We start from the raw sequence: 27526 nt of genomic DNA on the forward strand, positions 1-27526 counted from the left end.
GATGGTTTGGTTAGGCCACGAATTAGATTTGTCATAAGGTGCGTGTGAGCAATGAGCATTATGATTAGGTTTCAGTCATTTTTATGAGTGGCAGTTCCTAATTTAATTGGATTTGTTACCTAGTTATGCTGTGTTAATCAATTTAAAATTTTAAACCAACCAACCAACCAGGTCTTGCATTGCATGATAAATGCGCAGTGCTTGTAGCTTGATTGCTTGACTGGCTAGGCGATACAATATTTGTGAACCAGAATTGGAAATGTGGAGAAATGTATACCATACCAGCAGTCCAGCTGGTTTGAGGTCCATTCCCATGATGTCTTGTACCGTACGGATAATATCTCACGTGGTCAGTAATAAGCAAGCGTCCCTGTCCTCTGTTAGCTCCAGATGACTTAAGTTACTTGTTTTTGGGTTCTGGGGAGAGCAGAATACAGTATCAATAAGTATTGTGATATATAAATTTGTATATCTTTATTTCATAATTTTTTACGTTGCTTGTTGTGATTAACCCATTGTAAGTGATATCAGTGATGGGTATGTATAGTTCCAATTACACGTTGGGCCTCCATTCTAGGCTTAAGAAAATAAAGTAGAGGAAAATCTTCAACCCCAGGTCAATTCTTAAGCTTGTTACTTAAAGGGGTGTCAAACCATTTCCTAATATGCTACTCCAAGCTGTCTAAAGAAATGCCCCCACATGACTGGAAAATTGTTGCTAATACCTCAATCTTTTACTGGTTGCAAACTCCACAAGATTCTTTCCTTCTCGGTCATCAGGGGTTTGATGATGTAAGATGATATCATCATGTGATTTCATAATGTGATGAGGATGATGCAGTTAAGACCTAAAAGTGGAAACAAAGATCTATAGGAGGGTTTATGGATAGCCACGGTGAAAACATAAGATGGGGCTGGGGGTTGATGCTGATCATAGTATCGTAATAATTCCCTTCTCTTTCAAGAGAGCACCTCCATGGAAGTACTTCGGCTTCTATTAATAAATGAAATGTAGCCTTCAATAAAGTTAACTGGATTAGCAACTTTCTATGTCTCGACTAAATCAGCTCAAGAAGTTGCTATAGATTACAGTGAAAATTTCAAGCTAACCTGGGATTCTTTCCCCAAGGGCTCTTTAAGAAATGGGGTAATGGAGGCTATGATCAAGAGAAACTCGAATTGCAGTGGAAGGGCTAGGCTCTATGGCTGCATATGAGATATGACTGAGGCTATGCCCTCTATTGCACACAAATCATGCGGACACAAGCTGGGAATAGTAATACTTATCTTTCAACCTCAATTCTATTCGTGGTCAACACTTTTTAAATCAATGTCCTTACATGCATATGACTAATGCAAAATTTGTAGTATTTAACTAAGAGATGGGTTCAAGCTACCTGTAACTCTTTAGAGTTACACATTTTTTAAGCCATTGGATTTAAGTAGATCCAACAATCATAAAAATACTCTCATTAATGTTAACATTCTTACAAGTATCTCATTAATTATCCCTTATTTATTGCATTCAATACGTATCTCTAAACCCAACAAAAGAAAACGTCTGACTCTCTCTCTCTCTACGTTTGGTGTTCAAGCTCTTTGTCTCTCCGTTTGTCTCTCTCTCTCCGTTTGCCTCCATCTGACTCTCTACATTGCTCTTCCACCATTATTCCAAAAAAAAAAAAACCAACCCAAACTGTGGGTGTGTGTGTGTGAGTACTCTATTTCTTGGGTCACCATTATTTTAGCTCAAAGCAATTGCAGGTTGGTTCTCTCTCTTTCTCTCTCAAGGTCAACTATTTTTCCTTTTATTTATTTATTTATTTTAATGTAATTCTTTCTCTGGGTTTTGCTTTATCGATTCACTTGTTTGCTAAGAAAGTAGAATCCTTTCTTTTTGTGAGTACTCTATTTGGCATCAAAAGAAATCAAGCCGAACTGTTTCTATTAATCTGTTTGGTACTCTGTTTCTATTTTTCCTTTCTTTTCTGTTGATTCATTTGTTTGCTTAGAAAGTAGAATCCTAGAAATTGGTTGTTTTGGGTTTTATGTTTTATAGCTGGTTTGGTATCAAAAGAAATCAGCTTGAAAGATTCAATTGTACTTGGTAAAGTGATTTTATTAGGCTCAATTTTAGTTTTAATGGGTCTCAAATAATATGAAAAAAAAAAGTTTCGAACTTTAAATGTGGGGCCCAATAATTTATGGGCCAGGCCCACTTGCTCATGGGGAGTCCAAAGGCCCAAGCCAAAGAAGGTTATGGCCCAAGCTCAAAAATATAAGGCACAAAATGGCCCGGAGATGCAATTGAGGACAGTTTAGTCCTCGGCAGACCCAAGGCTCCATTGAGAAGAGGGGTAAAAAAGGTATAGGAACAAACTTGAAAGAAAGCCTAAAATATCTCGGGAGAGCTGCCCTTACGACCCTTCCCAGATAAGACTCTGCACCTAACAGAACCGGATTCTTCGGCTTTTTCGACCATCCCCAACGATTCTGGGATTAGACTGACGGGACAAATATCAGTCTTGGAAAGGTTGACCTTACACGTGGACGAAGGATAGCGAACGTAGGCTAGTATAAAAGAAAAAGTAAGTAATATAGGGGAATGAGACCAAAAAAGGAGGGTCTCCCATCCCACCTCCAGGAGAAAGACTCCAGGGGTGAAAACATTTTAACGATGCATGCACGTCGCAAAAAATCCACCGCCGGGTAACCGGGGGAAGAGCCCAATGCTCCTCGGACAAAGTCCGAGGAGTCCAATCCCTCAGGTTACGAAGCTGTAGAGCTTGGATGTTCAGATTGAACCCCCTTTCTTACATGAGCTCGCCTAAAGTCAGGACCGGACCGTTGCCCAGCGATCCAGAGCAAGCCTTTTAAGCCCACTCTCTACAAATCATATTGTGAGGGATCTTTTTTGTACGAGCCCAACGTCATTCTTGGGCTGTTGAATAATCGTGTCCCTACAATTGGCGCCGTCTGTGGGAAGGCTTGCGCGCTGGCGCAGGTGGCGTTTGAGTCAGCTCTCTAGCAAGCGGAGATTCGTGGGTTTTCCCCCATCTCCGGTGACATGCAGTTGTTGTTCCGACATCAACTTATGCCAGGGGCTACGACCTGCAGTCCCAACGGCACGGGCAGCTCTAGGGGCTTCCGACCTCAAGCCAACTCTCCCCGCCATGGTCAAGGGGTTGACCTGCGAAAAAAGCAAATAAGTACAACAAGTACTCAATAAGTTTTGGACAGAACCAAGGCCTTGCATGGTCCTCGGACTCAAACCTATGGGGAAACCAAGTACACAAAAAAAAAACTACAAGTTTTGGACAGAACCAAGGCCTTGTATGGTCCTCGGACTCAAGCCTATGGGGAAACCAAGTACACAAAGAAAAAACTATAAGTTTTGGACAGAACCAAGGCCTTGCATGGTCCTCGGACTCAAGCCTATGGGGAAACCAAGTACACAAAGAAAAAACTATAAATTTTGGACAGAACCAAGGCCTTGCATGGTCCTCGGACTCAAGCCTATGGGGAAACCAAGTACACAAAGAAAAAACTATAAGTTTTGGACAGAACCAAGGCCTTGCATGGTCCTCGGACTCAAGCCTATGGGGAAACCAAGTACACAAAGAAAAAACTACAAGTTTTGAACAAAACCAAGGCCTTGCATGGTCCTCGGACTCAAGCCTATGGGGAAACCAAGTATAAAAATAAAATAAAAAAAAAAAAAAACCCCAAGTTTTGGACAGAACCAAGGCCTGGCATGGTCCTCGGACTCAAGCCTATGAGGGAAACCAGCTACGTGGATGGGGAAAGTCCTCGGCTCAAATACTGTAAAAGGATAAGGCTAGTAAGAGTGATAAGAAGATGGCGAAACGCCCCACTGTTCAGTAGCCTAAGGAGGCTGTTCATTTTGCGGGTAATATGTCTTCGGATGGTTACTTCCTACACCTCATCAAGCACTCAGTTCTCATCTCGGCTAGTTTTGGGGTAAGTATCGTTCTTCACAGGTCGGCATTGTTGTGCCAAACAACTTTATTAAAGTTATGGTTACACCTATTTCTTAGCAAGTATTTTGGCCCTAGTTGTCATTGATTCAAATGCTATATTTTTGTGCCGAACAGCATTTAAATTCGTAAAAACGCCTTTCTCTTTGATAAGGAGTTAAGGACCCAAGTATTGTACTCTAAGGTTGGCAGTATTGTGCTCGGCCAATTTAGTAAGCTCATCATAATATCCTTTCTGTTCCTGCCTCAGGGGAGTTTCAACCCTAAGAATCATTTGTTCGATTCAGTACTATTGAGCAGGATTATTTTTATAAACAGAGAGCAAGATCTTTTTATTAGCTGGAACTTTAGTCCTAGACGTCGGTCACGGTTTAAAAATAAAAAGAACTTACAAGACTGTATGTCTATGCATTGCGTTATCATTTTGGAAACATAGAGATATAACATGCAAAGTAAAATGGTAACAATTTTTATTAATATAAAGATATATTACAACGTACAAAAAGGGGCTTAAACAAGCCTATACAAAAGGTAAATTGCCGAAGTAACGATAACACTAGCAATACAGATAAGTAAACCGTCAGGTGTCTTTTAAACTCGTCTTCAAAGTCTCTCCAATCTTTGCCTCAGAATCGCCCATATTGAGAGAAGAACTTCTAAAGGAGAAGATGAAGGAGAAGGAAGAAGAAGATGAAGGAGAAGGAAGAAGAAGATGGAGGAGAAGAAGAGAGAAGAGATGAAAAGGAAGAAAAATGAACAAAAGAGGGAGAAGGAAAAGCACCAGGATGGATCTGGTGGTGGAAAGAAGAAGAAAGAGAGGCAAAAGGAGGCGCCAGTGAACTAAGAGAGGAAGAAGCAGGGTCACTTAGTCCCTGCCCCAGTCCTGACTCCTAACACACTGGTGCCATGTTAGATATGCTCATGAGAGAGCGGGTGATACTGATAATGGGTGTCCACGACTCAGTCACGCCGAAAGTGGGTCGTGACGAGTCCCTGTTTCGGATTTTGGCTGAAAGGAAGGTGAGACAAATCTTGAGTCTTCGCCATCCTTGCCCTGACCGAGCCATTTCGAGCTTTATTATAACATGGTGTTTTTGGGAGGGGAATGGCTTCTTCATTGCTTATTACTATGGTGAACGTATTATCGGATGAGGTATAACCAGAGAGAAAAAGTGAACTCTGGGAGGAATCTAAGGGATTCAGGTATGAGAGAACCATCTCTTGTCTTTTCTCTTTATATGAGGGACGAAGAGGAGGGTACTTAATGTGTTCATATCTCCAAGGAAATCCACCAACTAGAATATGCCCGTTCCGCTCCCCCACGCCATCAATAACCATTAAATCTGAGAGGTCTCGTGAAGGGAAGATATTAAAGACACGCTTCGGATAACCAAATGGCATAAGCGCATCGTGAACAAATTAAGAGTAACATCTCGTAGACCGGTACACTTCCTGGGCAGGTGAAGAGTCGCCAGCGTCAGTCAAAGGCTAAATTAAATGAGTCATAATAAAGGCTCGGTATTACCAAAACCCCCCTCTCCAACCAGGAGGTCGGACAGCAGGGTTTTGAGGGGCTATTGTGGGGCCCAATAATTTATGGGCCAGGCCCACTTGCTCATGGGGAGTCCAAAGGCCCAAGCCAAAGAAGGTTATGGCCCAAGCTCAAAAATATAAGGCACAAAATGGCCCGGAGATGCAGTCGAGGACAGTTTAGTCCTCGGCAGACCTAAGGCTCCATTGAGAAGAGGGGTAAAAAAGGTATAGGAACAAACTTGAAAGAAAGCCTAAAATATCTCGGGAGAGCTGCTCTTACGACCCTTCCCAGATAAGACTCTGCACCTAACAGAACCGGATTCTTCGGCTTTTTCGACCATCCCCAACGATTCTGGGATTAGACTGACGGGACAAATATCAGTCTTGGAAAGGTTGACCCTACACGTGGACGAAGGATAGCGAACGTAGGCTAGTATAAAAGAAAAGGTAAGTAATATGAGGGAAGGAGGCCAAAAAAGGAGGGTCTCCCATCCCACCTCCAGGAAAAAGACTCCAGGGGTGAAAACATTTTAACGATACATGCACGTCGCAAAAAATCCACCGCCGGGTAACCGGGGGAAAAGCCCAATGCTCCTCGGACAAAGTCCGAGGAGTCCAATCCCTCAGGTTACGAAGCTGTAGAGCTTGGATGTTCAGATTGAACCCCCTTTCTTACATGAGCTCACCTAAAGTCAGGACCGGACCATTGCCCAGTGATCCAGAGCAAGCCTTTTAAGCCCACTCTCTACAAATCATATTGTGAGGGATCTTTTTTGTACGAGCCCAGCGTCATTCTTGGGCCGTTGAATAATCGTGTCCCTACATTAAATATTTAAAAAAAAAAAAAATTATGATGTTTCTGGGGAACCAATAAAAACTCATTAGTGCCTTTTGTGATTGTAAAGTTTGGTGGTTGTCTAGTTCTTTTGGTTTTCAATTGTTTTTCTGCAATTTATTAATGATTGGGTTGTCTATGTTTTTTATAGTATGACATTGTTTAGATAATCATTAATAAAATAGATTATGACAGTTTCTTGAATAAGCAATGGAATACCTTTGCAAAACATAAGTTGTAACAGAATTATTGAAAGTGTAGATTAATAGTTATGGTTTGAATTGATAGGAAACAAATTTTTTTTATAATCTCTATTCATGTGTTTGAGAAAGCATGAAAATTTCATGATTGTAAGATAGGGATTCCAACAAATTTCTTAGGTTGGAAAACCCATGGTGTTCTTTTAAAAATAACAATGGAAAGATGTAGAAATAAGTTGAACCTCTTTTTTTCCTTTTAGATTACAAGTTAGCAATACAATCAACGTTCCATTAGAGCTCTCTCCCTCTCTTAATGCTTGTGAAGTCACTTCTATGCCAACCTTACTATGGTTATATGCACAATTTTAACGATGATTACCAGTTAATAATACTCAAGTAAGCTGTTGGAAGTATGAACCTATTAGAATTTAAATAAAATTGATTTTTTATTTTTCCTTTAAGCTATTGGTTGGGCAGGATATGTGATGCTGTGGCTCTAATTAGTTTATTTTATACTTTATAGGAATTGGATTCAAGAGTGTATTTTTTGTTATCTTTGATTGAATCTTCTCCTTTTGCATGTAGATAATTAAGGAAAATGGTGCTCAGCTTTCCTTCAACTCCCAAGAAATTGTTGATGACTGTGGCATGCTTCGTCTCTGGTGTTGCTCTTTTTGCTACTAGTGTGCATCTCTCTTATGTCAACATTGCCCCTTAACAAGCTTGAACTAAAGCTCGAAATTATTTCGTCAAAGAAAGATTGAGAAAGAAGTATGGGAAATGAAGAGTTCAGCTCACTGCTACTTGTCTAATTCATACACAATATTACATAGACTAAAATGAATGTGCAGCCATGCGACCTTCTTGTTCCATGTTATAGTTCATGTATAGCACACATTTGTAGTAAATCACTAATACCTGATGTAGGCAAGAAGTGCATTAGGATTAAGAAAACTTTCTTTATGAAATTGTAAAGGCAGTTAAGCCATTGAATTTCTCTCTCTCTCTCTCTCTCTCTCTCTCTCTCTCTCTCTCTCTCTCATCAAAGTCAGATTATGAAGCACACACACCCACAATAAGTGGATAAAGTCTATCAAGAAGGAAGTAGTTGATCTCAAAACCAAGGATTGCAAGATTATTATGCTATTGTTAAAAAAATAAAAAAATAAAATAAACAGTATCAATGGGATGGACATCTTGTAAAAGCAATATCTAGGAGATATTTTTTGGTAACATCTTGTTCAGACTGTTGATTTGGCTTTGCTTTTCCCTGCAATTACACCAATAGAAAAAATACTAAGGACAGTTGTGGGGACATTAGAAGGCTTTTTGTCCGCTTTGGGGAGCCAGTCCCTCACGGTTTTGTCTTCGGCCCTGAGTGTGGTGTTGGGGGTTTTTGCCTTTGAGGTGATTGACACCTAGGCTCACCTTAGTCCCACATCGGTTAGAGAACCCTCCCACTCAAGGTTTATAAGCTTCTGGAGCAACCAAGAGTGTACCACTGGCTCCCCAAAGCGGACAAAAAGCCTTCTAATGTCCCCACAACAGTGATTGATGCAAGTCTTGTATTTAAACCTAGGTGTGATTTCCTATTGCTTATCTTTCTTTGTTTCGCATTCTACTTACTGTTTTAATACCAAGCAGTCATCAAACATATTCAAGATCCAATCTTTTATTCACCTAAATCCTTAAATATCAAACCCATCTAATTTAGTGTTGAGTTCCTAAGGATACTACATCAAAATTTGAATCAGAGTCCATTCAAGCTTCTCTCTTGCATCACAATGACACCAAACCAAACTGTTTACCAAAAAAGAGGCATTAGACCAAAATTTTTATTGACATTGAACAAGTTTTCATTCTAAATTAATTAAACAATTGGAGTTAAACAGGTGAAAACTTCAAAAGTGGCTGATGTGTATTTTTGTTAGAAACAATTGTTTGGAGTCTTTGGACAGCGCAAAGCAATTTTACTAGAGAAATCATTGGAATTTTAGGATTGTTGAGATGCCTACTTGAGTAGGTGAGCTGAGGTCTTTCTATGATCTCTATAAGATTGGTCCACTGGATTCAAGAGTGTTTTTATTCTTCTTGTATGGACTTCATTGACTGCCTTTGATTGTATTCGGGAATTCTTTTGTATACATCATGGATGCTTATGCCTCTACTTTTATCAATAAAAGTTGCCTATTACCTATGTAAACTAAGTTGACATAGATTCTTGGAATTTACACACTATTGTACCGAGAAAATTGCTAAATTAGCAATTGTAACTTCTATAACAAGCATATATTAAATTGTAACTTCAAGTAGCATTTCCTAACATAAGAGGATTCAGAGGCAGTAAAGTGCAGTGCAGTAAACAGAACAGCGCAGTAAAGTGCTGTAAACAGTGCAGAACCACTAATGCAGTAACTTAAAGCAGCTATACTACCTATTATTTAGAACCACAAACAAAGATAGATCATCCCTAAGAAATTGTTATTAAAAAAGCAAACACAAAGCTGTAGGTACCCCCTCAAAACAAGAGGTGAGCAATCCTTAAATAACAATATTCTAGCATATGTCCTTACAAATACACTGTTAATGACATTAAATTGAAGCAAAAAGAGTATTCCAACATTGGTCCTTTAAAAAAAAAAAAAAAAAAAAAAAAAAACTATTTCATCATGATTAACAACATAGGTCCTTAAACATAGTTCCTTCAGCTACTTGGACTCAATATATATATATATATATATATATAAATTCCACCAAGGAATGATCATTTTGTGATTCTCTTCAGCCACATATACCTACAGTAGAACAAAAAAATGTATAAGTAAATTTGAAACATGAGATATATATTATTACAATAAAAAATTCTTTTTAAAAAATTTTAAAAAAAAAGTCTCGAAAAATATAATAAAAGAACTCACTTTATGCTAAATCATCAATATCATTGTCATAAACCTCTGTAATGTTTTCATCTTGGTAATCACTTCTTTCGCCATTATATTGTTTACAAATACGACAATTATGACTATAACCCCTACAAAGTTGACAAGATCGCCTTTTTGTCGTTGCACGAGCTAAGGATATTTCAAACTCACCTTTAATTCTCCCACCAGGACCCCGTTTCTTGGTACTTTTCTTTCGACCTTTGGTTTTTGATACATGTGGATCTTTTATATTCAAAGGAATAATGACGAAGCAGTCTTCTACTTCAACAATGTCAGCTAATTCACCGCTCTTGTAATGCATATCCATTTCATCATCTTCTTTATCTTCAAGTAGTTCATTTTCCATTCCAAAAGCTTTTTTAAAGGTGTGGTCTAAGTCTGAGATTATCATTTTATATATATTTTCAGTTTTTTCAGCAAGGTAAGACAATTGACTTACACATTGACAAACATGAATGCTTCGTAAGGCTCTTGACATATGATGCTCATCCTCAGAGCTTGATCTATATTCTACACTTTTGAGTTCTTTATTTATTTCTTTTGCCCAACGTTGTCAGATGTAGTGGCTAGGAATCTGGAAAATATTTTTAACCTGGAAGATTAATAACATGTGCCTACAAACAATTCCCATAAACTCAAAAAGCTGGCAGTCACATTCACAAACTTTTGATTCCAAGTTCAGCTTCACAATAAATGCATTATCTGGATCAAAGGAACTTGTTACTTTGTACCTATAAAAAGTTCCATTTTTCTCAACCTTTTCCTTTGTAAAGTGATTACTACTCACCGATTCTTTTTGGAACTTGCTAAATATGGTTCTCGTGTATATAGAAGCAGCTTGATGCTCTATTTTTGAGCCAATTACCAAAGAAGGTGTTTTATGTCTTGAATCAAAGTCTTCCTTCCTTCCTTTCTTTCTTATAACGACTGTCCACCGCCTTTGCAAATTTGACCACAAAATCCTTTAATGTAGTTCTTGAGTTAACAAAGGAGTCAAAGAACGCATTGATGCTTTCACTTCTCTGGGTAGTGTTCATTCCTACAAAGAAAGCATTTCTATTGTAAACCGGTATCCATAACTCTCAAATATTATATAATCCTTTAAGCCATTCATTTCTCTCCAAGCCATAAGTCAATATTAGGCTCTTCTAAGCCTTCTCAAATTTTTCCACACTAGGTGACTCACGTATGCATCTCCTCGACTCGCATTTGAATATTGACTTCTTATGATATATATATATATATGGGAAAGTTTCACTGGAAATTTCTTCTTAATATGCCAAAGACAAAAACGATGACAAGTTCTTGGGAATACCTTTGCAATAGCTGCACCCATAGCTAAAATCTTGATCCCTAATAATAGATTTTGGTTCCTTCTCCCACATTGCTTGAAGCCAAGTTTCAAATAGTCACACAAAAGTTTGTTCTGTCTCATCTTGTAACAATGCACAACCAAATAACATTGATTGACAATGATGGTTTAACCTCGTAAAATGAGCAAATGGCATATCATACTTTTTTGTTTTGTAAGTTGTGTCAAATGTCACTACATCCCCAAAGTATTGATAAGCCATTCTTGAGCGTGCATCCACCCAAAAAAAATTAACCATATGGCCAACATCATCACATTGAATTGCATAAAAGAAATTGGAGTTTTGAGCTTGTTGTTTTTGGTAATAATTAAGGACAACTGAGGCATCTCTAGCATCTAGATTTTGTCCCCTAACATTTCTCAAGTGATTTCAACAATCTCTACTTGTAAATGTCTGGTCACTTACATTGAACATCATGACAACTTTTCCTATTGGAAGACCTTCTTCGTCAAATTTTTCAACTAAACTCTTAGCAACAGTAGACTTTTTTTTTTTGTGGCATTGGAGGTATGACAAACTTTTTGGACTAATAATACCATGATTATGGTTGTTGTCAAATCCCTTCACAACCCATTTTTGCAACTTCTTATTCTTCATGACCCTAAGCATTGCTCCACATCCAGTTCTAAGACTTGAGCAACTTCTACAAGCCTTGTTTTCATAATCTCTGCTCAAACCACTGTCTAATGCATTTTTTGTTTTGTGCTACCCTTCACTACAACATACATAAATACGACTTGTTACATTATCACTTCTGGGGGCTTTTTACTCGTATGGATACGGATTCCAAAACCTTCTTTTTTGGCAAATTCTTTGTAAAAAGTTTCAACATCATCAAGGGAGTCAAATTGCATTTCGACATATGGCTTGGATTTCAACTCACAATCACCAAAATCTTCAAGCGGTAACTCTTGCTCTGATGGTCTCGAATTGTTTGGGGCATCATATAACTCTTCACATTCCATTGCGATTTAGTAACTATAAGAACCAATACAAATAATGAACACAAATAAAAATATGCAAACATTTTAAATAAAAATGTTTAAAATGACAAAGATATAAAAATGTACATAATCATAATCAAACACTCAAATTGACTTGAAGTTGTAGATATGACAAAGATATAATAATGTACATAATCATAACCAAACACTCAAATTGACGCTCAAATTCAATTTCGACTTTGAAAACATGAGATTTTTTAAATAAATAAATATATACATATATATATATATATATATTCCATCAGTCTAATTACAGATTTGGAACATGAAAACGAGATATTTCTACTAGATAGTGTCGCAGTTGCATCATCAAAATCATTAATTGGTTGGCAAATTGCTGTTTGTCCATTATTATATGATTATCAGCCACCTATATAAGTTCATGTCTCTTTCTCACAAAAGAAAAAAGAATTAATATGTTCATGTCTAGCTTCAGTGGTGTCTTTTGTTTATCAATTTCTTCAACTATTCAACAGTGTAAGTTTTTTTTAGAGCACTCACAACTTGGGGATGTAACCAAGGAACTACCAACGATGTAAGTCACATTGTAAGTTTCTCTAAATTTACTACACATACAATGGTTTTATATTGAATATGTATTTTGAGTTCTAACAAATCTGTATTGCCACATGATTCTTTGTGAACCATTTATTGTGTTCAAGAAAAGGAAAAAAAAAAAAAAAACAGAGCACTCACAACAGAAAAGAAAGGAAAAATAGAAACAGAGTACTCACAATGGTGGAGGAGCAATGGTGGAGCTTTAATGCGATTTGTACCCACAATAGAAACAGAGCACTCACAACACGTTAATGCGATTGGTTCTTTTTTTTTTTTTTTTGGGCGACAACCTGAAACAATGGTGGAGGAGAAATGTAGAGAGTCAAACGGAGACAAATGAGAGAGAGAGACAAAGGGCTTAAAAACCAAACGTAGAGAGAGAGAGAGAGTCAGACATTTTCTTTTGTTGGGTTTAGAGATACGTATTGAATGCAATAAATAAGAGATAATTAACGAGATACTTGTAAGAATATTAGCATTAATGAGGATCTTTTTTTTACTGTTGGATCTACTTAAATCCAATGGCTTAAAAAATGTATAACTCTTTAGAGTTACATTAGGTGTAACTTGAACCCATCTCTTTAACTAATAGTAACTTCTATCATCTTGTAGAAGAAAGCATTAGCTTCAGTGTGCGACCAATACCTTGGTCATGAAGATATCATGCTTGGTCTATCCACCAATGTCATAACCAATGCCTGTCACATGAGAAGAATGAGGAGAAAAAAGTGTTGTTGCGGTAATACAAGATTGGAGAGAATCTTTTCAAATTGCCAAAAATAAATAAATAAATAAAAGAAGAAGAAAAAGCAATTAGCCATTCAAATAAGGCTACCTTTCACCCTGCCAGGAGTATTGACGACAAGAGGCAATTCAATCTTAGTTGGGTTTTTACTCTTGTTAGACAAGCAGTACTCCTTTCAATAGTAACCACGTAGGGAAAATATAGCATTCAAGTACAATGTTGGATCCCTTTTTGAAGATAAATCACCGAAGGAGAAGCACCTGAAAGGAAATGAAAATAGTAAGTTAATACATGCATTTTCTTAAAAAGAATCTAGCATAGACATTGAAATGCCTACTTTTAACATAAGGCAGAATTGAAAGAGAAGGGTGGACGAGAGAAATAGTTGAACAGTTAATCAATGTCATTTGATGGTAAACCCTTACAGATTGATTAACATTTTGGGAAGAAAAAAAAATTTATGAGCTCGCATCTAACAGACTGCTCATGCATTAGGTCACAAGTAATATTTTGTCTACATTCATAAAGTAGCAAGATCCCATCTTAAATTCTGCAGACCAAAAAAAGTTTCAGCTTTGTACTGATTGTGGGAATTTAAACTCCAATTTATACACTTCATAATATTAGGAACTTCCATTCAGAGTTTCCAATTCCCACATATTTAAATTTTTTAACCAAAACCAAACTTTAAGCTTATAGTGCCCACATTGAAATAGTTGGTCATCAAAATTCCCTCAAACTACTACAAATAAATTATACATCCTATAGCATTTACCAAATCAGAGATAAACCAAACCAATCTTCACATTATCACACTTTTTCCATGTTTCATCACTCAGTTAGCTTTTACAAATTATATCAAAAACAAAGAAAACTATTTTCAATAAGGAAAAAAAAAATGTAATTGCAACACCTATGACAGATTTAATGAGGTAAATGATAACTTATGTGAATGTTATCATAAAAATGGCAATGGACTAATCAAGGATTATGGCCAGAAAGGCCTATTGACAGGACCATGAAAAATCCATCATCACAATGATTTGCCCTTCACACTCTGGACAACAAGCAACAGATTTAACCCGCTTCTCATTAAGGACAATACCGTCCAGTAAATCTCATTTGGCACAATAACTCCTATTCAATGCACATCTTGAGTAACAGGTTGTCAACTCTATCCCATAGCACATGGTTACATAATTGATCCACTAGCAACAGTGCCAGCTTTTTTTTATAAAATAAAAAATAAAAAAATTTAAGTAAACTTGATAACAAGCAAGACAAGGATCAATAGTTCATACCTCTCTGGTGTCTTTAGAGTTCAGACATGGGATTGTCAAATCTAATTCAATGAAAAAAAAAACTGGATAAGTAATTAAACAAATTACAAAGAACAAAGACTAAGACTCCTGAGAAAATTTTCGAAACAAGATGAACTGACAAGATTCAAGAATGTTAACAAAGCTAAAACCATAAATAAATTACCTGGGGATAGTTTGTCAGCTACTGTGAGGGATAGGAAACCAGGAGGTGTAAACTCAGGCTGACCAACATCTGTATCCAAATAAGCTATCTCCAGGTATTGGATACAAGTAGTGAGAAGAAACATTGGTATGCTGAAAGTGTTTATTGGTGTCAACGTGTACAGATAAAATTTTGAATCTCATGGATTCTGGAAACCCTTTGGTATACGATAATGTGACAACACTGACAAGTCTGTGGCAGAGTTTTGAAAATCCAACTGATACATTTCTTCCAAACACGTCAATGGATGAAAACTTGAAGTTGACTTCTTGGAGAGACCATCACGACCCTGGAAGTGGGAACTTCCTATTTATGCTAGAACAACTTGGGAGTTCCAGTAATCATTGAAAAAGAATGTAGTACTTACTGGAAAAACGTTGGAAATGAATTCTACATTACAAATAAATTGTATTTCAGCAATTCAAAAGTTTGTCAATGAAGGGTGTTATACAATCAATGTTCCAATTTTGAGAAAGGAAGGATATTATATAATCAAGCCTTTTGTGGTTGCAAATCCAAAAAGATTCTCTCCTTCACTGTCATCAGGGCTTTGATGATGTAAGATGATATCATCATATTATCCCATAATGACAGTGATGATATTGCTAATGCTAATGATGAGGGTGATGCAGTTAAGACCTAACAGTGGATATAGATAGGAGGATTTATGAACATCCATAATGACAACGTAACATTAACATGGGGCGGTTGATGTTGATCACAGTATCATAGTAATTCCCTTCTCTTTCTAAAGAGCACCTCTACTGAAGGACTTTGGCTTCTTTTGATAAATGAAATGTAGCCTTCAATAATATTAACAGCCCTCAGCAGGTTTCTCACTTGTCTAGCCTTGTTGAACTGAATGTAGTGGGCTTAACAACTTACCATGTCTTGATTAAATCAGATCAAGAAATTGCCATGGATTGCAGTGAAAATTTCAAGCTAACCTTGGATTTGTTAGCCTCCCGATTGAAAGGGTTAACAACTTATATATAAAAGGATTTATGACCCAATCCAACTGCATCCGGGTTGTTTCATCACCCCAGTTTTCTTCATCAATTCCCTAACATTAGCTGATTCTTCCCATTGACCTACAGCTGCATATATATTTGACAAAAGCACATAAACTGATGGATTATAGCGTTCAGTTTCAAGAAGAAATCCAGCAACTATTCTTCCTAGCCTTATATTGCCGTGAGCTGCACAAGCACTAAACAATGTCCACCAGATATTGGAATGTGTTTCAACATGCTCACTGTTTATTATTCTTTCCGCCTCATCAAGATATCCACCACGACCTAGAAGGTCAACAATGCAAGAAAAGTGATCCACTCTGGGTATCAATCCATAATTTTTTACCATGGAGTTGAAGATCCGAGTACCATCATCAACTAAACCTGCATGGCTGCAGGCAGAAAGAACTGCAGTGAAGGTTGCGTGATCTGGTTTGACCCCAGATGAGTCTTGCATTGCTTCGAAACAGTTCACAGCGTCCTTTCCTTGCCCATGTTGTGCATAAGCAGATATTAGGGAATTCCAAGAAACTGTATCTCTTTCACCCATTGCATTGAACACTTTCAAAGACCAATCTAAAGCCCCACATTTTGCATACACTGTCACAAGGGCATTACCTAAACACATCTCTGAAAAGAACCCCAATCTAAGAATGTAACCATGAACCTGTCTCCCATGTTCCAAGGATGAAATGCTAGCACAAAGGCTCAAAATAAGACTGAGGGTATAGACATCTGGCCTTAGTTCCGTTTTGAGCAATTTAGAGAATTGCTCGAACCCCTGTATTGGACATCCATTAAACAAAAACCCCGCAATAATAGTATTCCAGGAGATCAAATTTCTGGGGCATATATCAAGGAATATTTTATAAGCCTGATTTATCTTCCCATGCTTAGAGTATCCAGAAACTAATGCATTAGAAACTTGGATCCGCATCACAAGACCATTTTTAGATGCAGCAGCATGTATCATCTCCACAACTTCTAAGCTTTCCGAGCTTGCTAATAAACTTCCAAAAGTAAACTCATCTGGTTCAATTCTAGCCCTTTGCATTTGCAGGTAGGCCAAGGTTGCTGATCTACCATAATTCCTTTGAGCGTAACTTGAAATCATGGTGTTCCATGAGACAAGATCCCTCTCCTTGAGTCTCTCAAAGACCACGTGAGCTGCATGTAAATCCCCACAACTGGAATACATAGTTATAGTCGCGTTGCTCACACATGTAAATGCTTCAAAACCCATTTTAACTGCTTGGGCATGTACCTGATGCCCAAATCTCACAGATGAACACGGGCTCATCACACTCACAAAAGTCAGTTCAGTAGGCCTGAGACAAGCCTTGTGCATCTCTCGGAACAGTCCCAAGGCATCTTCATCTCTTCCCACACTTACCAATCCATCTATCATCACATTAAAAGTAATCTGATCATAAACGTCATCATCTGCCTCTTCAAATATCTCATACGCATTAGCAACAAGTCCACAATTAAAGTACATTGTAAGCAGAGCATTAACCACAGAAGCTCTAACAAAATACCCAGTTTTGATCACCAACGAATGTACCTGCCTACCAAAATCCAAACCCTCCAAAGAACACACACTCAAAACACTAGCAAAAGTGTAATTATCATGCCTAACACCCACCCTATGCATTTCACTAAACAGACTAACAGCAATCTCCGCCTGCCCATTCTCCGAACACCCAGTGACTATCGCATTCCAAACCGCCACATCTCTCCTCGGCATTTTATCGAACACCTCCCAAGCATCCGCAAAGTTGCCAAGCTTAGTACACGCCGATAACAGCGTGGTCCACGAATAAACATCTGGGTTCTCAATCTCTTCGAAAACCCATTTCACGGAATGCAAATCCTCAGCTTTCGCATAGAGCGAAAGCAGAGTGTTTGCTACATGAGGGTAGAATCTGAGGCCTGTGAATATGGCATGGGCGTGGAGTTGGTTCCCGAATGAGGTTTGGCGGAGATTAGCGGAGGCGGTGAGAGCGGTGGAGAGGGTGTAGTGGTCTGGTTTGAGGTGTTGGGACGAGTGGATTTTGGTGAATAGGTGGAGGGAATCGGAGTAACGATTTGAGCGAGTGAGGTTTGCGAGTTGTCGGTTGAGTTTAACGAGTTGGAGTTGGAGTTGTTGGGCGGTGCTTTCAGTTATGGTTTTCAAAAATGGGAGCTTCATCAGTCATTGTATATGTCGGACGGAACCAGGATCCAAATTTGTTTGTGGATTTTCAAAAGTTTGAATATCAACACCCTAAAAGTTGGCAACGCATAATAATTTTTTTCTATTTTTTCTTTTGAAAAAAATTAAACAATATAGTTAATTTAATACCACATACCGCTTATTTGGTAGAAGACCAAAAACTAAAATTAATAAAAAAAATCAATTTTCAGTTACTGTTTATTTTTAAAATTACTATTCGTAAATCTAAATGCACTGTTTTCATGCAATCCAAACAAAGTTTTACTATGATCTACAAAATATTAATTATAGGGATTTGATTTTAAAATTTGAATTGGACAGATTTCAAAAAAAAAAAATATTGAATTGGACAAAGAACCAAAAATGAGAAGTTCTTGGTTTTTGTCCAAAATGGATCGAATTAGTGACATTATATTATAATAATGTAATTAATATTATAAATACATAAAAATTTGGTTTTATTCTTTTTACATTATTCTAAATTTGGCTTTCTATCTTCTTATTAAAAAAAATTAAACTAAGTTAACCACTAATTAATAGTCATGCATTAATATAAAGAAGAAATAAATGGTGAAAAATTAATATTTATCCATGAAATAGCGTAAGAGGAAAGAGATTTCAAAAGTTGCAAATCCATAAAATCTAATAATAATAATGAGACTAATGATAGCTCTCAAGCAATCAAATGATAATGGGCAAGTTTTTCTAAATAAATACATAATAAATGTTTTCATCAATTTAGTAACAACTACAAATAAACTTAAAACCCACAATCTTCTCAAAAAAAAAAAAAAAAAAAAAAAAAAAAAAAAAAAAAAAAAAACCCTTAAAATTCACAACTTACAAGACCCAAAACAGAACATATACAGCGTAAGTGTATTTTTGCCATCTTTATAGCAAGACACTACAAACTACAAAGTACAAACAGTAAACATATATAGCAAGAGACTGTCAAAGACTAAAAACTCAAAAAAAAAAATTTATATATATATATATATATATATCAAAACACTATAACCACACACACGGTAATTCAGTGAAAGAGACTTTATCATAAACGGATTGAGATTAGGTGCAATACGCAATAACAATGGATGGTTGAAATTGAAAGTTGAAAAAAACAACTTTCAATCAATAAAACAAAGTAAAAAAAAAAAAATGAAAAAAGTTAAAGTTAAAAAATAAGAATGGTAAAAATATATGTGAGAAAGAGTGGAGTAACTGCACCCGATGCAATACCATCCAAATCCATCATAAACACACACTCACATGGTGAAAGAGAGAGTTGAAAATACCAAATGAGGCAACAGCAGATCAAGCGATGGCAACAGATCAAGACAGACCAACGTCTCACGTCGATGATGCAAGGGCTAGATTAGGTGCACAGCGCCACAATGGCAAATCGTGGGTAACCTTTTAGCTTTGGGTTTCAAGAGTGAAGAGGAATAGTGAGAGAGGACTGCATTTTTCTCTCTTAGATTTTGGTTTGACCCTTTTTTTATGGTTTTTTTAAAATTTGATTTATGAGCTTTTTTTTTTTTTTTTTCTAAGATAAAAAACCAAAAAATTTCAGTTAGTCTTGCTATTTATTTTTTATTTTTGGAGTTTATTTAGTTGGGCTCTAAAAAAAAATTTATTGCAGAGTGAAATCAATTTTTAAAAAAATATTATAAGGCAAAATTTAAATACAGTACTTTAAGTGTTATTACCCTTTTACTTTAAGTGTTATTACCCTTTTAAGATTCTATCATTTGAATTTTTTTTCATAAAATAAAAGTATTTTTTTAATTAAATAATTATATGACTGAATTTTAAAGAGAATAATTTAAGGACCAGCCCAAATATCCTAAGTTTTGTCTTATATTATATACGGTATAAAAAAAATAAAATAATAATAATAATAAAAAAAAAAAAAAATTGAAGTTAGCGTCGCCCTCATCAGACATTCCTTCGGCAAAAATAGGTAACTAAGCATAATTTTTCAACTATATAGTTAGTAGTTTCAGTTTTCAAACTATATTATTTACTAGCATCTCGAGTCTATGAGACTCGATTTTGGCCTATAAATCGAGTCTCAAAAACTCGATTTTCATGGTCTGATGTGGCATATTTTTCCTACGTGGAAATTGAGTCTCTAAGGCTCGATTTATAAACCAAAAACTTTAAAAAAAATTCTAAGTCTCTCAAGTCTTTCGTACAAGCCGAAATACCCAAAAAAAAATTTAAGAAATCCAGAAACACAACAATCAGAGGGAGAAAGCTAGAGACTCATCAGATCTCGGCCTGGGCAGAGAGCTAAAGACTTAGATCAGATCAGATCTCGGCCTGGGTCGCGCGCTGCCTGGGCCACGCGACGCCTAGGTCGTGCGCTGCCTGGGTCGCGCGCTGTAGCCTGGGTCGCGCACGGTGGTTCTGGGTTCTTCTCTGTTTCAGGTTTTTTTCTCTGGGTTCTTCTCTGTTTCTGGTTTTTTTTTCTCTGGGTTCTTTTTTTTCTCTGGGTTTTTCTCTTCTCTGATGTTTTTCTCTTCTCTGATGTTCTTCTCTGATGTGAGTGTAAAGTTATAAGAGTTATAAATCGAGTCTTAGAGACTCGATTTTCATGTGGTCGCCACGTGGAAAAATATGCCGCCACATCAGAAGTAATTAAAGCATAGAAATCGAGTCTTTGATGCTCGATTTATAGGCCAAAATCGAGTCTAATAAACTCGAGATACTAGTAAAAAATATAATTTAAAAACCAAAACTACTAACTAGATAGTTGGGAAATTATACTAATTTCCCATTTGTTCTCCTTCCTTGTCTCTCTATATATAAATGTTTTAGACAGGGCCTCGAAATGCAGAGAGTGTTTTCAAAAACCACGACTTTCTTCAGCAAACACGGGAGAAAATAGGTAACTAACATTAATTTCCTAACTATCTAGTTAATAGGTTCAGTTTTGAAAGTAATTGGCAGTCTAACATCTCGAGTCTTAAAGACTCGATTTAGGGCCTATAAATCGAGTTTTTGAGACTCGATTTTCGTCGATTGATCACGTCCGATGTGGATTTTTTTTCCACGTAGAGCCTAGCTGGAAATCGAGTCTTAGAGACTCGATTTCTAAATCAAAAATATTTTTAAAAACTTGAACTCTCATAGATAACCCAAAATACCAAAAAAACAAATTTAAGAATCAATCCCAAAGCTCAGATCAGAGCTTAGAGGCAGATCAGAGGGAGAGAAAGAGCTGGGTCGCGCAAGCCCAAGCAGCGCCATCCCAAAGGCTTAGATCAGAGCTTAGAGGCAGATCAGAGGGAGAGAAAAAGCTGGGTCTCGCGAGCCCAGGCGAGACCCAGGCCGTTGCGAGACCCAGGCCGCGCGCGGTGCCTGGGTCTCTCTTTCTATTTCTGGTTTTTTTTTTTTTTTCTCTTCTCTACTTTCTTCCCTGACGTTGTGGTTCCTCACTGAGTTAGTTGTATATATAACACTTAGAAATCGAGTCTTAGAGACTCGATTTCTGTGTTCCCACGTGGCAAAATTTGCCACGTCGGCAGTAATTAGAGCATAGAAATCGAGCGTTTGATGGTCGATTTATTGGCCAAAATCGAGTTTAAAAGACTCGAGATGCTAGAAAAAAAATTAGTTTTGAAACTTTAACTACTAACTAAATAGTTAGTTTTTTTAGTGCTAGTTACCTATTTTCTCCGCAAACACGTCACTCTGTTCGACAAACAGACACAAAACACACATTTCCTCCTCCTTCACACAACTTCAAATGTCGAAACACATAAAGACAAAATCCCTCAAATCCATACCTCTCAAATGTCGAAAAGGTATACAGAGTTTTAAAGAAATTCCACTCAAGCGTTCGAAAATTGGAACTCGCTTTGCAACAATCTGGTGTTGTTATGCGTTCTGGTTTAACCGAACGTGTATTGGATCGCTGCGGCGATGCTGGGAACCTGGGGTATAGTTTTTTCATTTGGGCTTCCGAACAGCCCGGTTATAGCCTTATAGGCATAGCTACGAGGTTTACAAATCTATGATTAAGATTTTAGGGAAAATGAGGCAATTTGGTGCTGTTTGGGCACTGATTGAAGAGATGAGGAGGGATAATCCCCAGTTTATATCCCCACAAGTGTTTGTTGTTCTGATGAGGCGCTTCACCTCGGATAGAATGGTTAAGAAAGCCATTCAAGTATTGTATGAGATGCCAAAGTATGGTTGTGAGCCTGATGAGTATGTGGTTTGGGTGTTTGTTAGACGCTTTGTGTAAGAATGGCTGTGTTAAGGAAGCTGCATTGTTATTTAAGGATATGAGGGTTCAGTTTACACCTACGCTTAAGCATTTTACATCGTTGTTGTATGGTTGGTGTAAAGAAGGGCAGCTTATAGAAGCCAAGTTTGTGTTGGTGCAGATGAGGGAGGCAGGGTTTGAGCCCGACATTGTGGTTTATAACAATTTGCTTAGTGGGTATGCTCAATTAGGGAAGATGAGTGATGCCTTTGATGTTTTGAAGGAGATGAGGAGGAAGGGCTGTGAGCCAAATGCAACTTCGTATACTATTTTGATTAAGTGCCTTATCAATGAAGTGTAGGTCACAACATCAGCTTCACAGCCACTTCACTGCATCTCAACGAAAACCTACACTTCATTGATAAGTGGTTTTTGCAAGTGGGGGAAGATTGATAAGGGTTATGAACTTTTGGATGCTATGATACAGCAAGGACATACTCCGAATCAGACAACTTTTATGCACATCATGTTGGCTCATGAGAAGAAGGAACAGCTAGAAGAGTGTATGGAACTCGTGGAGGGGATGCTGAAGATTGGTTGCATTCCTGATCTTAGTACTTACAATACAGTGATTAGGTTAGCTTGCAAGTTGGGAGAGGTTAAGGAAGGCGTTCGGCTTTGGAATGAAATGTAGGGAAGTGGACTTAGTCCAGGGCTAGACACCTTTCTCATAATGATTCATGGGTTTATTGGGCAAGATTGTCTGCTTGAAGCTTGTGAGCACTTCAAAGAAATGGTTGGGAGAGGTCTTCTATCTGATCGTCATTATGGTACCTTGAAGGAGTACCTGAATTCTCTATTAAACGCCGGGAAGCTTGAGATGGCTGAAGATGTATGGAGTTGCATCAGGAGTAAAGGGTGTGAGCTTTATGCGTTTGCATGGACAATTTGGATTCATGCGCTCTTTAGGAATGGGCACGTGAAGGAGGCTTGTTCATACTGTCTGGAAATGATGGATGCGGATGTAATGCCACAGGCAGATACTTTTGCTAAACTCGTGTGTGGTTTAAGGAAACTTTATAACAGAGAGATTGCGGCTGAGATAGCAGAGAAGGTTAGGAAAATGGCTGCAGATAGACAGATCAATTTCAAGATGTATGAACGGCTAGGAGAGAGGGACTCGGAAGAAAATGTCAAGGAGAAAATTGATGGGAGGAAAAGGACGGCTCGTCGAAGCCAGTGGGATGGAGGGCATGATAGAACTAAGCTTTAGTAGTTTGAATGAGAGGGTTTCTATGAAGTAAATCAATTAGTTAGCAGATTGTGCGCAAGTCATATGTTGCCAGCCAGTATTTAGGTAATGCACTTCTCATGAATAATTAGAGGACTGGACCCTCTATTTTTTTTTTTTTTTTTTTTTTTAATATATGAAAAACTTTGTCTGGATGTGTTTGGGATGCAACCGTTGCAATGGGTGTTTGCTAATGGACATGGGAAAGAGCAGCTTATTTTCACTAGCATTCTTTCTTGCCCGTATGTTCCATCAATTTGTTTCATTTTTGTTATATTGTGCTATTTATTACACTGGGTTCGCCTATTCACCAGAATATTGTTCTATTCTTGGCTAGATGTAATTCATGTGTTACAGAGGAAATCCATTCCTCTTCAAGAACAAGGGATGTTTTGATTTCGGGCAAAAAACTATGACACTCTGGTATCTAGATTGAAACACTCACACTGCCACTTTCCTGTCTTTTCAGTGTGCATATGGAATATAACTTCTTATATCCTCCTGCTTGAGAAAGGTGGGAGATCCAAGAGCATTACATACACTTAAGGCTAATTTTGCCAGACCATTGCTTATGCAACCATGAGGTGCAGATGGTATCACATACTCGAGTCAAATTCTAAAAGTAGCCTGAAACATACTGTTTCTGGGCAATTAATCATAAGGGTCAAACTGTGATAGTGTACAATTTTGCTTTGCCATGTTATCCTGCTAGTATCATTTACTGCTAAATTAGTCTAGTGACTAGTGAACATGTTACACTGATGATTTATTTTTATATTATTAATCTACTTTGTATTTGTTGTGGCTATTTTCACTTTTGCAGCCAGTGGCATCTGAAATATATCATATGGTGTACAACCTACATTAGAAATTTTTTTGTCCTTATTATTATTACACAAGGAAGGTGAATAAGCATGTCTTAATTTCTTGTGCCTCAGAATTGATTCTGTGTCAAGATTGGTGGCTATTCTATCTTCTTAAATTCCCTCCTAAATTAGTTGGGTTCTACATTTTTTGCAGATTTCATAATTGCAATCTCCTTTTCATAAATATCTGGTATGTTTTGTCATTTTCTTTCTTTAATAGTTATATTTGGCTATATTATTATCTCATACTGCATGATCCATAATATTATGCATTTGAACCATTCTGCATGGCAGATGGCACTATGTGGATGTAGGTTGTGGTACCTATCCTGGGGGTTGATAAATCTATCCATTCTTATGCTTGGATTGGATCCCATCAAATAACAATCAAACCCCTGCTTTATATGCTTATAAAGGAACTTAAGCTTCCATTATGATCTCCCCTATTAGTTGACCAAGTCTTTCAAAAGTTTGATGGATAGAATGATTTGGCCATTTCTTCACTCTCATCGTTTGGGCTGTACTCTTAACTTTTGTGTGTGGCTTTGAAACAGTCTGTCTATGAGATGGGATAAAACTTATTCAGTCCTGTGAACTTCTGATGTTGTTGATAAACTCAGTAGGCTCACTATAAGGTGGCTTTGCTTCCTTTATTTATGCTTAAAATAGAGTATTACACTTGTCACTTGAGCGTCTGAGGTAGTGATAGCTTTCTCATTCTCAAGTGGAGCAGAATATTTGAATGTTATTCCTTTCTTACTATTGGCTGTGCATTTATACTATTCCCAGTAATTAAAAGGTGGAATACTTTTGATAAGAAATTAAAAGGTGGTATTACTCTGTTTCTTTTTCTGTGGTCATTGTCAGTTCATAAGATGTTTCCTGCATGTCGTAGAGCCTTTCTGTAACACAACAAATTTTTTTTTTTGTTCATGACCGTGTCCAACTTTCAATGTCAATTCCAAACTTTTGATGTTCATGACTGTCTCCAACTTTTAATTACTAGGGTAATGCCCAGGTAGGGAAGCCATTTTGGTTGCTCCCTCCTACCCTTTTTTGGTTATCAAAAAAGAAAAAAGAAAAAGAGACTGTCCAACTCCAACAATTCAGCATTCATTACTGGGCTTACTTGTTCAAAGTGATGGCTATGGTGTATTCTTAATTATTCTCCCACGAGAGGGATATTTTTTGACTTATTATTTAATTAGAATGATTCATGAAAGAATATTCCAAAGTACCCTATTGTTTGTGCTGTCCACCATGTGGATGCCATTCCACATTAAAGGAAGGAGGATGCTGCTTCAACTGAAGTTGTATTTGAATTATGCTTTTATTTGATTAGAAAAAGGATACTTGAACAATTTGGATGGTAAGATAATTTAGGTTGTCATTGGTGCTTATGGACGGGAGATTTCTGTCTACTGTTGGTATGCCATTGTGGGATGAGTATCGTTGTATGATGTTGTAGCTATTCGCATATCTTTATGATGAATAATAGTAATTCTAAATAAATAGGAAGCCACATTTTACCACTAAGTATGGGATTAGAGTAGAAGAACCTATAGAGCATTACCATCAGCCATTGCAAAATTATGCCATTTTAACACATCAAAACACTTACTTTATGATTTTACCACATCATTTTACAATATGCCATTTATCCCATGTTCTATTCTTCAATTCTATATTTTAAAATAATATATACAACATATTAAAATAATATTTACAACACATCAAACACAATCAACAGTCACCACACACAGTTGCCAACAACCAACAGCCACCACCACACAATCACCACATCCTCTCCATCCCAAGCCACCTCCCTCAGCTCCCACCCCCACATCCTCTCTCTCTTCCCCGACACTCTCTGCTACCTCTACACCACTCGCTCCCCTCAATTCCTCAATCTCAAAACCACCAGCAACTCCTGCCTCCTCAAAGAGTCTGACTTTGGCTTCGACCTCGTCATTGACGTCATCGAACCCAGCCAACACAATTTGAACCCACACATCACCGTCTAAACCCACCCATCAAACCACACAAAAAAAAAAAAAAAAAAAAAAAAAAAAAAAACCATTGCTAGAGAGAGATCGGCGTGGAAGTGATCGTCAGCGTAGGCATGGGTGTGGGCGTGGGTGTGGAAGAGCAATGAAGGTGAGAGAAGAAAAGATGAGAGGTTGAGAGAGAGGAGAGGATTGTGGTTTGAGAAAAAAAGAGAGGAACAGACTGACGGAGAGATGAGAGAGAAGGAATAAAAAAATAATAAACAGATATGCTATAATGTTCCATACCGTCCAAACTTATCACAGTACTGTAGCATGTGTCAAAATTTTGACACATTTAACACACCTCATGAGACTTAAATAGTGGTGTTTGGTGTGTCAAATGCCAAATATTTAGCATTTGACATACCTGATGGTAGTGCTCATGCAGTCTCTTGTATATTTCCTGTGCATATGGGAATTTTTGTTCAATGAATAACCACGATCTACCATTTGAAAACATAGAAATGAGACATATATATATATATATATATATATTTTTTTTTTTTCCCCAAGCACTCAATCTTGCTCAAAATCTAAAGGGATGTTTTTTTTTTTTGCTGAATAAATCTAAAGGGATGTTAACTTTGTGAATGATGGCTGTCATAAATTATTAGGTGCAATATATCCATGTTTGCACCTGTACCCCAAAAAGTTTATCATTTATTGCCCATTAAATGCCAGTATAGTTAAAGGGTGATTTAGATGAAAAAAAAGTACAGTTAAAGAATGAAAATTAGGGTGTGTGAGCCCCGTTATTTCAAACCTGAAAGGCCTTAGTGTGGGACACTGAGATTACCCCCCAAGCCTTCTCTACCATCTCTGGACAATAAGGGTGCGTGAGCCACATCATTTCAAACCTAAGAGGCATTGGGCTGAAAGGGAGATAAACCTCTGTTGTATCCAAAAGCATAGGACCATGATCAGATCTTACAATGGCCAGGTTCTTAGGCTTTTCAATTATTGGGAAAACTGAAGGAGGTTAGAAAAAGATTAACTGAGTGGAATAACTGAATAAGGCTGTTTTTGGACAGGTTGACAAAGCCATTGCCCAGAAGAGAGATGATTTGCAAGCTATTCAAGCAAACGTACGCAATGAAGAGGATGTATGTGGTGAACAACAAATTAGGGAGCAACTAGAGGAGTTGATGCGAAAGGAAGAGAGTAT

At 37.3% G+C, this 27526-nt stretch overlaps 1 protein-coding gene and 1 pseudogene across 2 annotated transcripts; one reads left to right on the forward strand and one right to left on the reverse strand.

Annotated features, from left to right (window-relative positions):
* Positions 1-9071: 9071 nt before the first annotated feature.
* LOC126732953 (pentatricopeptide repeat-containing protein At3g49740) lies at positions 9072-18132 on the reverse strand. 2 transcript variants are annotated; one of them, XM_050436037.1, is made up of 7 exons: positions 14674-18132; positions 14490-14530; positions 13279-13448; positions 13089-13141; positions 12620-12733; positions 9485-11859; positions 9072-9361 (listed from the first exon to the last, which is right to left on the reverse strand). In XM_050436037.1, exon 1 carries the CDS (start codon positions 17914-17916, stop codon positions 15715-15717), a length of 2202 nt encoding a protein of 733 aa, XP_050291994.1. In that variant the 5' UTR covers positions 17917-18132; the 3' UTR covers positions 9072-9361; positions 9485-11859; positions 12620-12733; positions 13089-13141; positions 13279-13448; positions 14490-14530; positions 14674-15714. The 2 variants fall into 2 exon arrangements, with proteins under 2 accessions (XP_050291994.1, XP_050291995.1); XM_050436038.1 differs by lacking the exon at positions 9485-11859.
* Positions 18133-19261: 1129 nt separating this feature from the next.
* On the forward strand, positions 19262-24934 carry LOC126689891 (putative pentatricopeptide repeat-containing protein At5g65820; annotated as a pseudogene).
* The last annotated feature ends 2592 nt before the right edge of the window (positions 24935-27526 follow it).

The sequence above is a fragment of the Quercus robur genome, chromosome 6 (assembly GCF_932294415.1).
Source record: "Quercus robur chromosome 6, dhQueRobu3.1, whole genome shotgun sequence".
Taxonomy (NCBI): domain Eukaryota; kingdom Viridiplantae; phylum Streptophyta; class Magnoliopsida; order Fagales; family Fagaceae; genus Quercus; species Quercus robur.

What these genes read in the sequence shown, in the direction of transcription:
- LOC126732953 (XM_050436038.1), bottom strand. Translation starts at nt 17,916, where the DNA reads ATGAAGCTCCCATTTTTGAAAACCATAACTGAAAGCACCGCCCAACAA.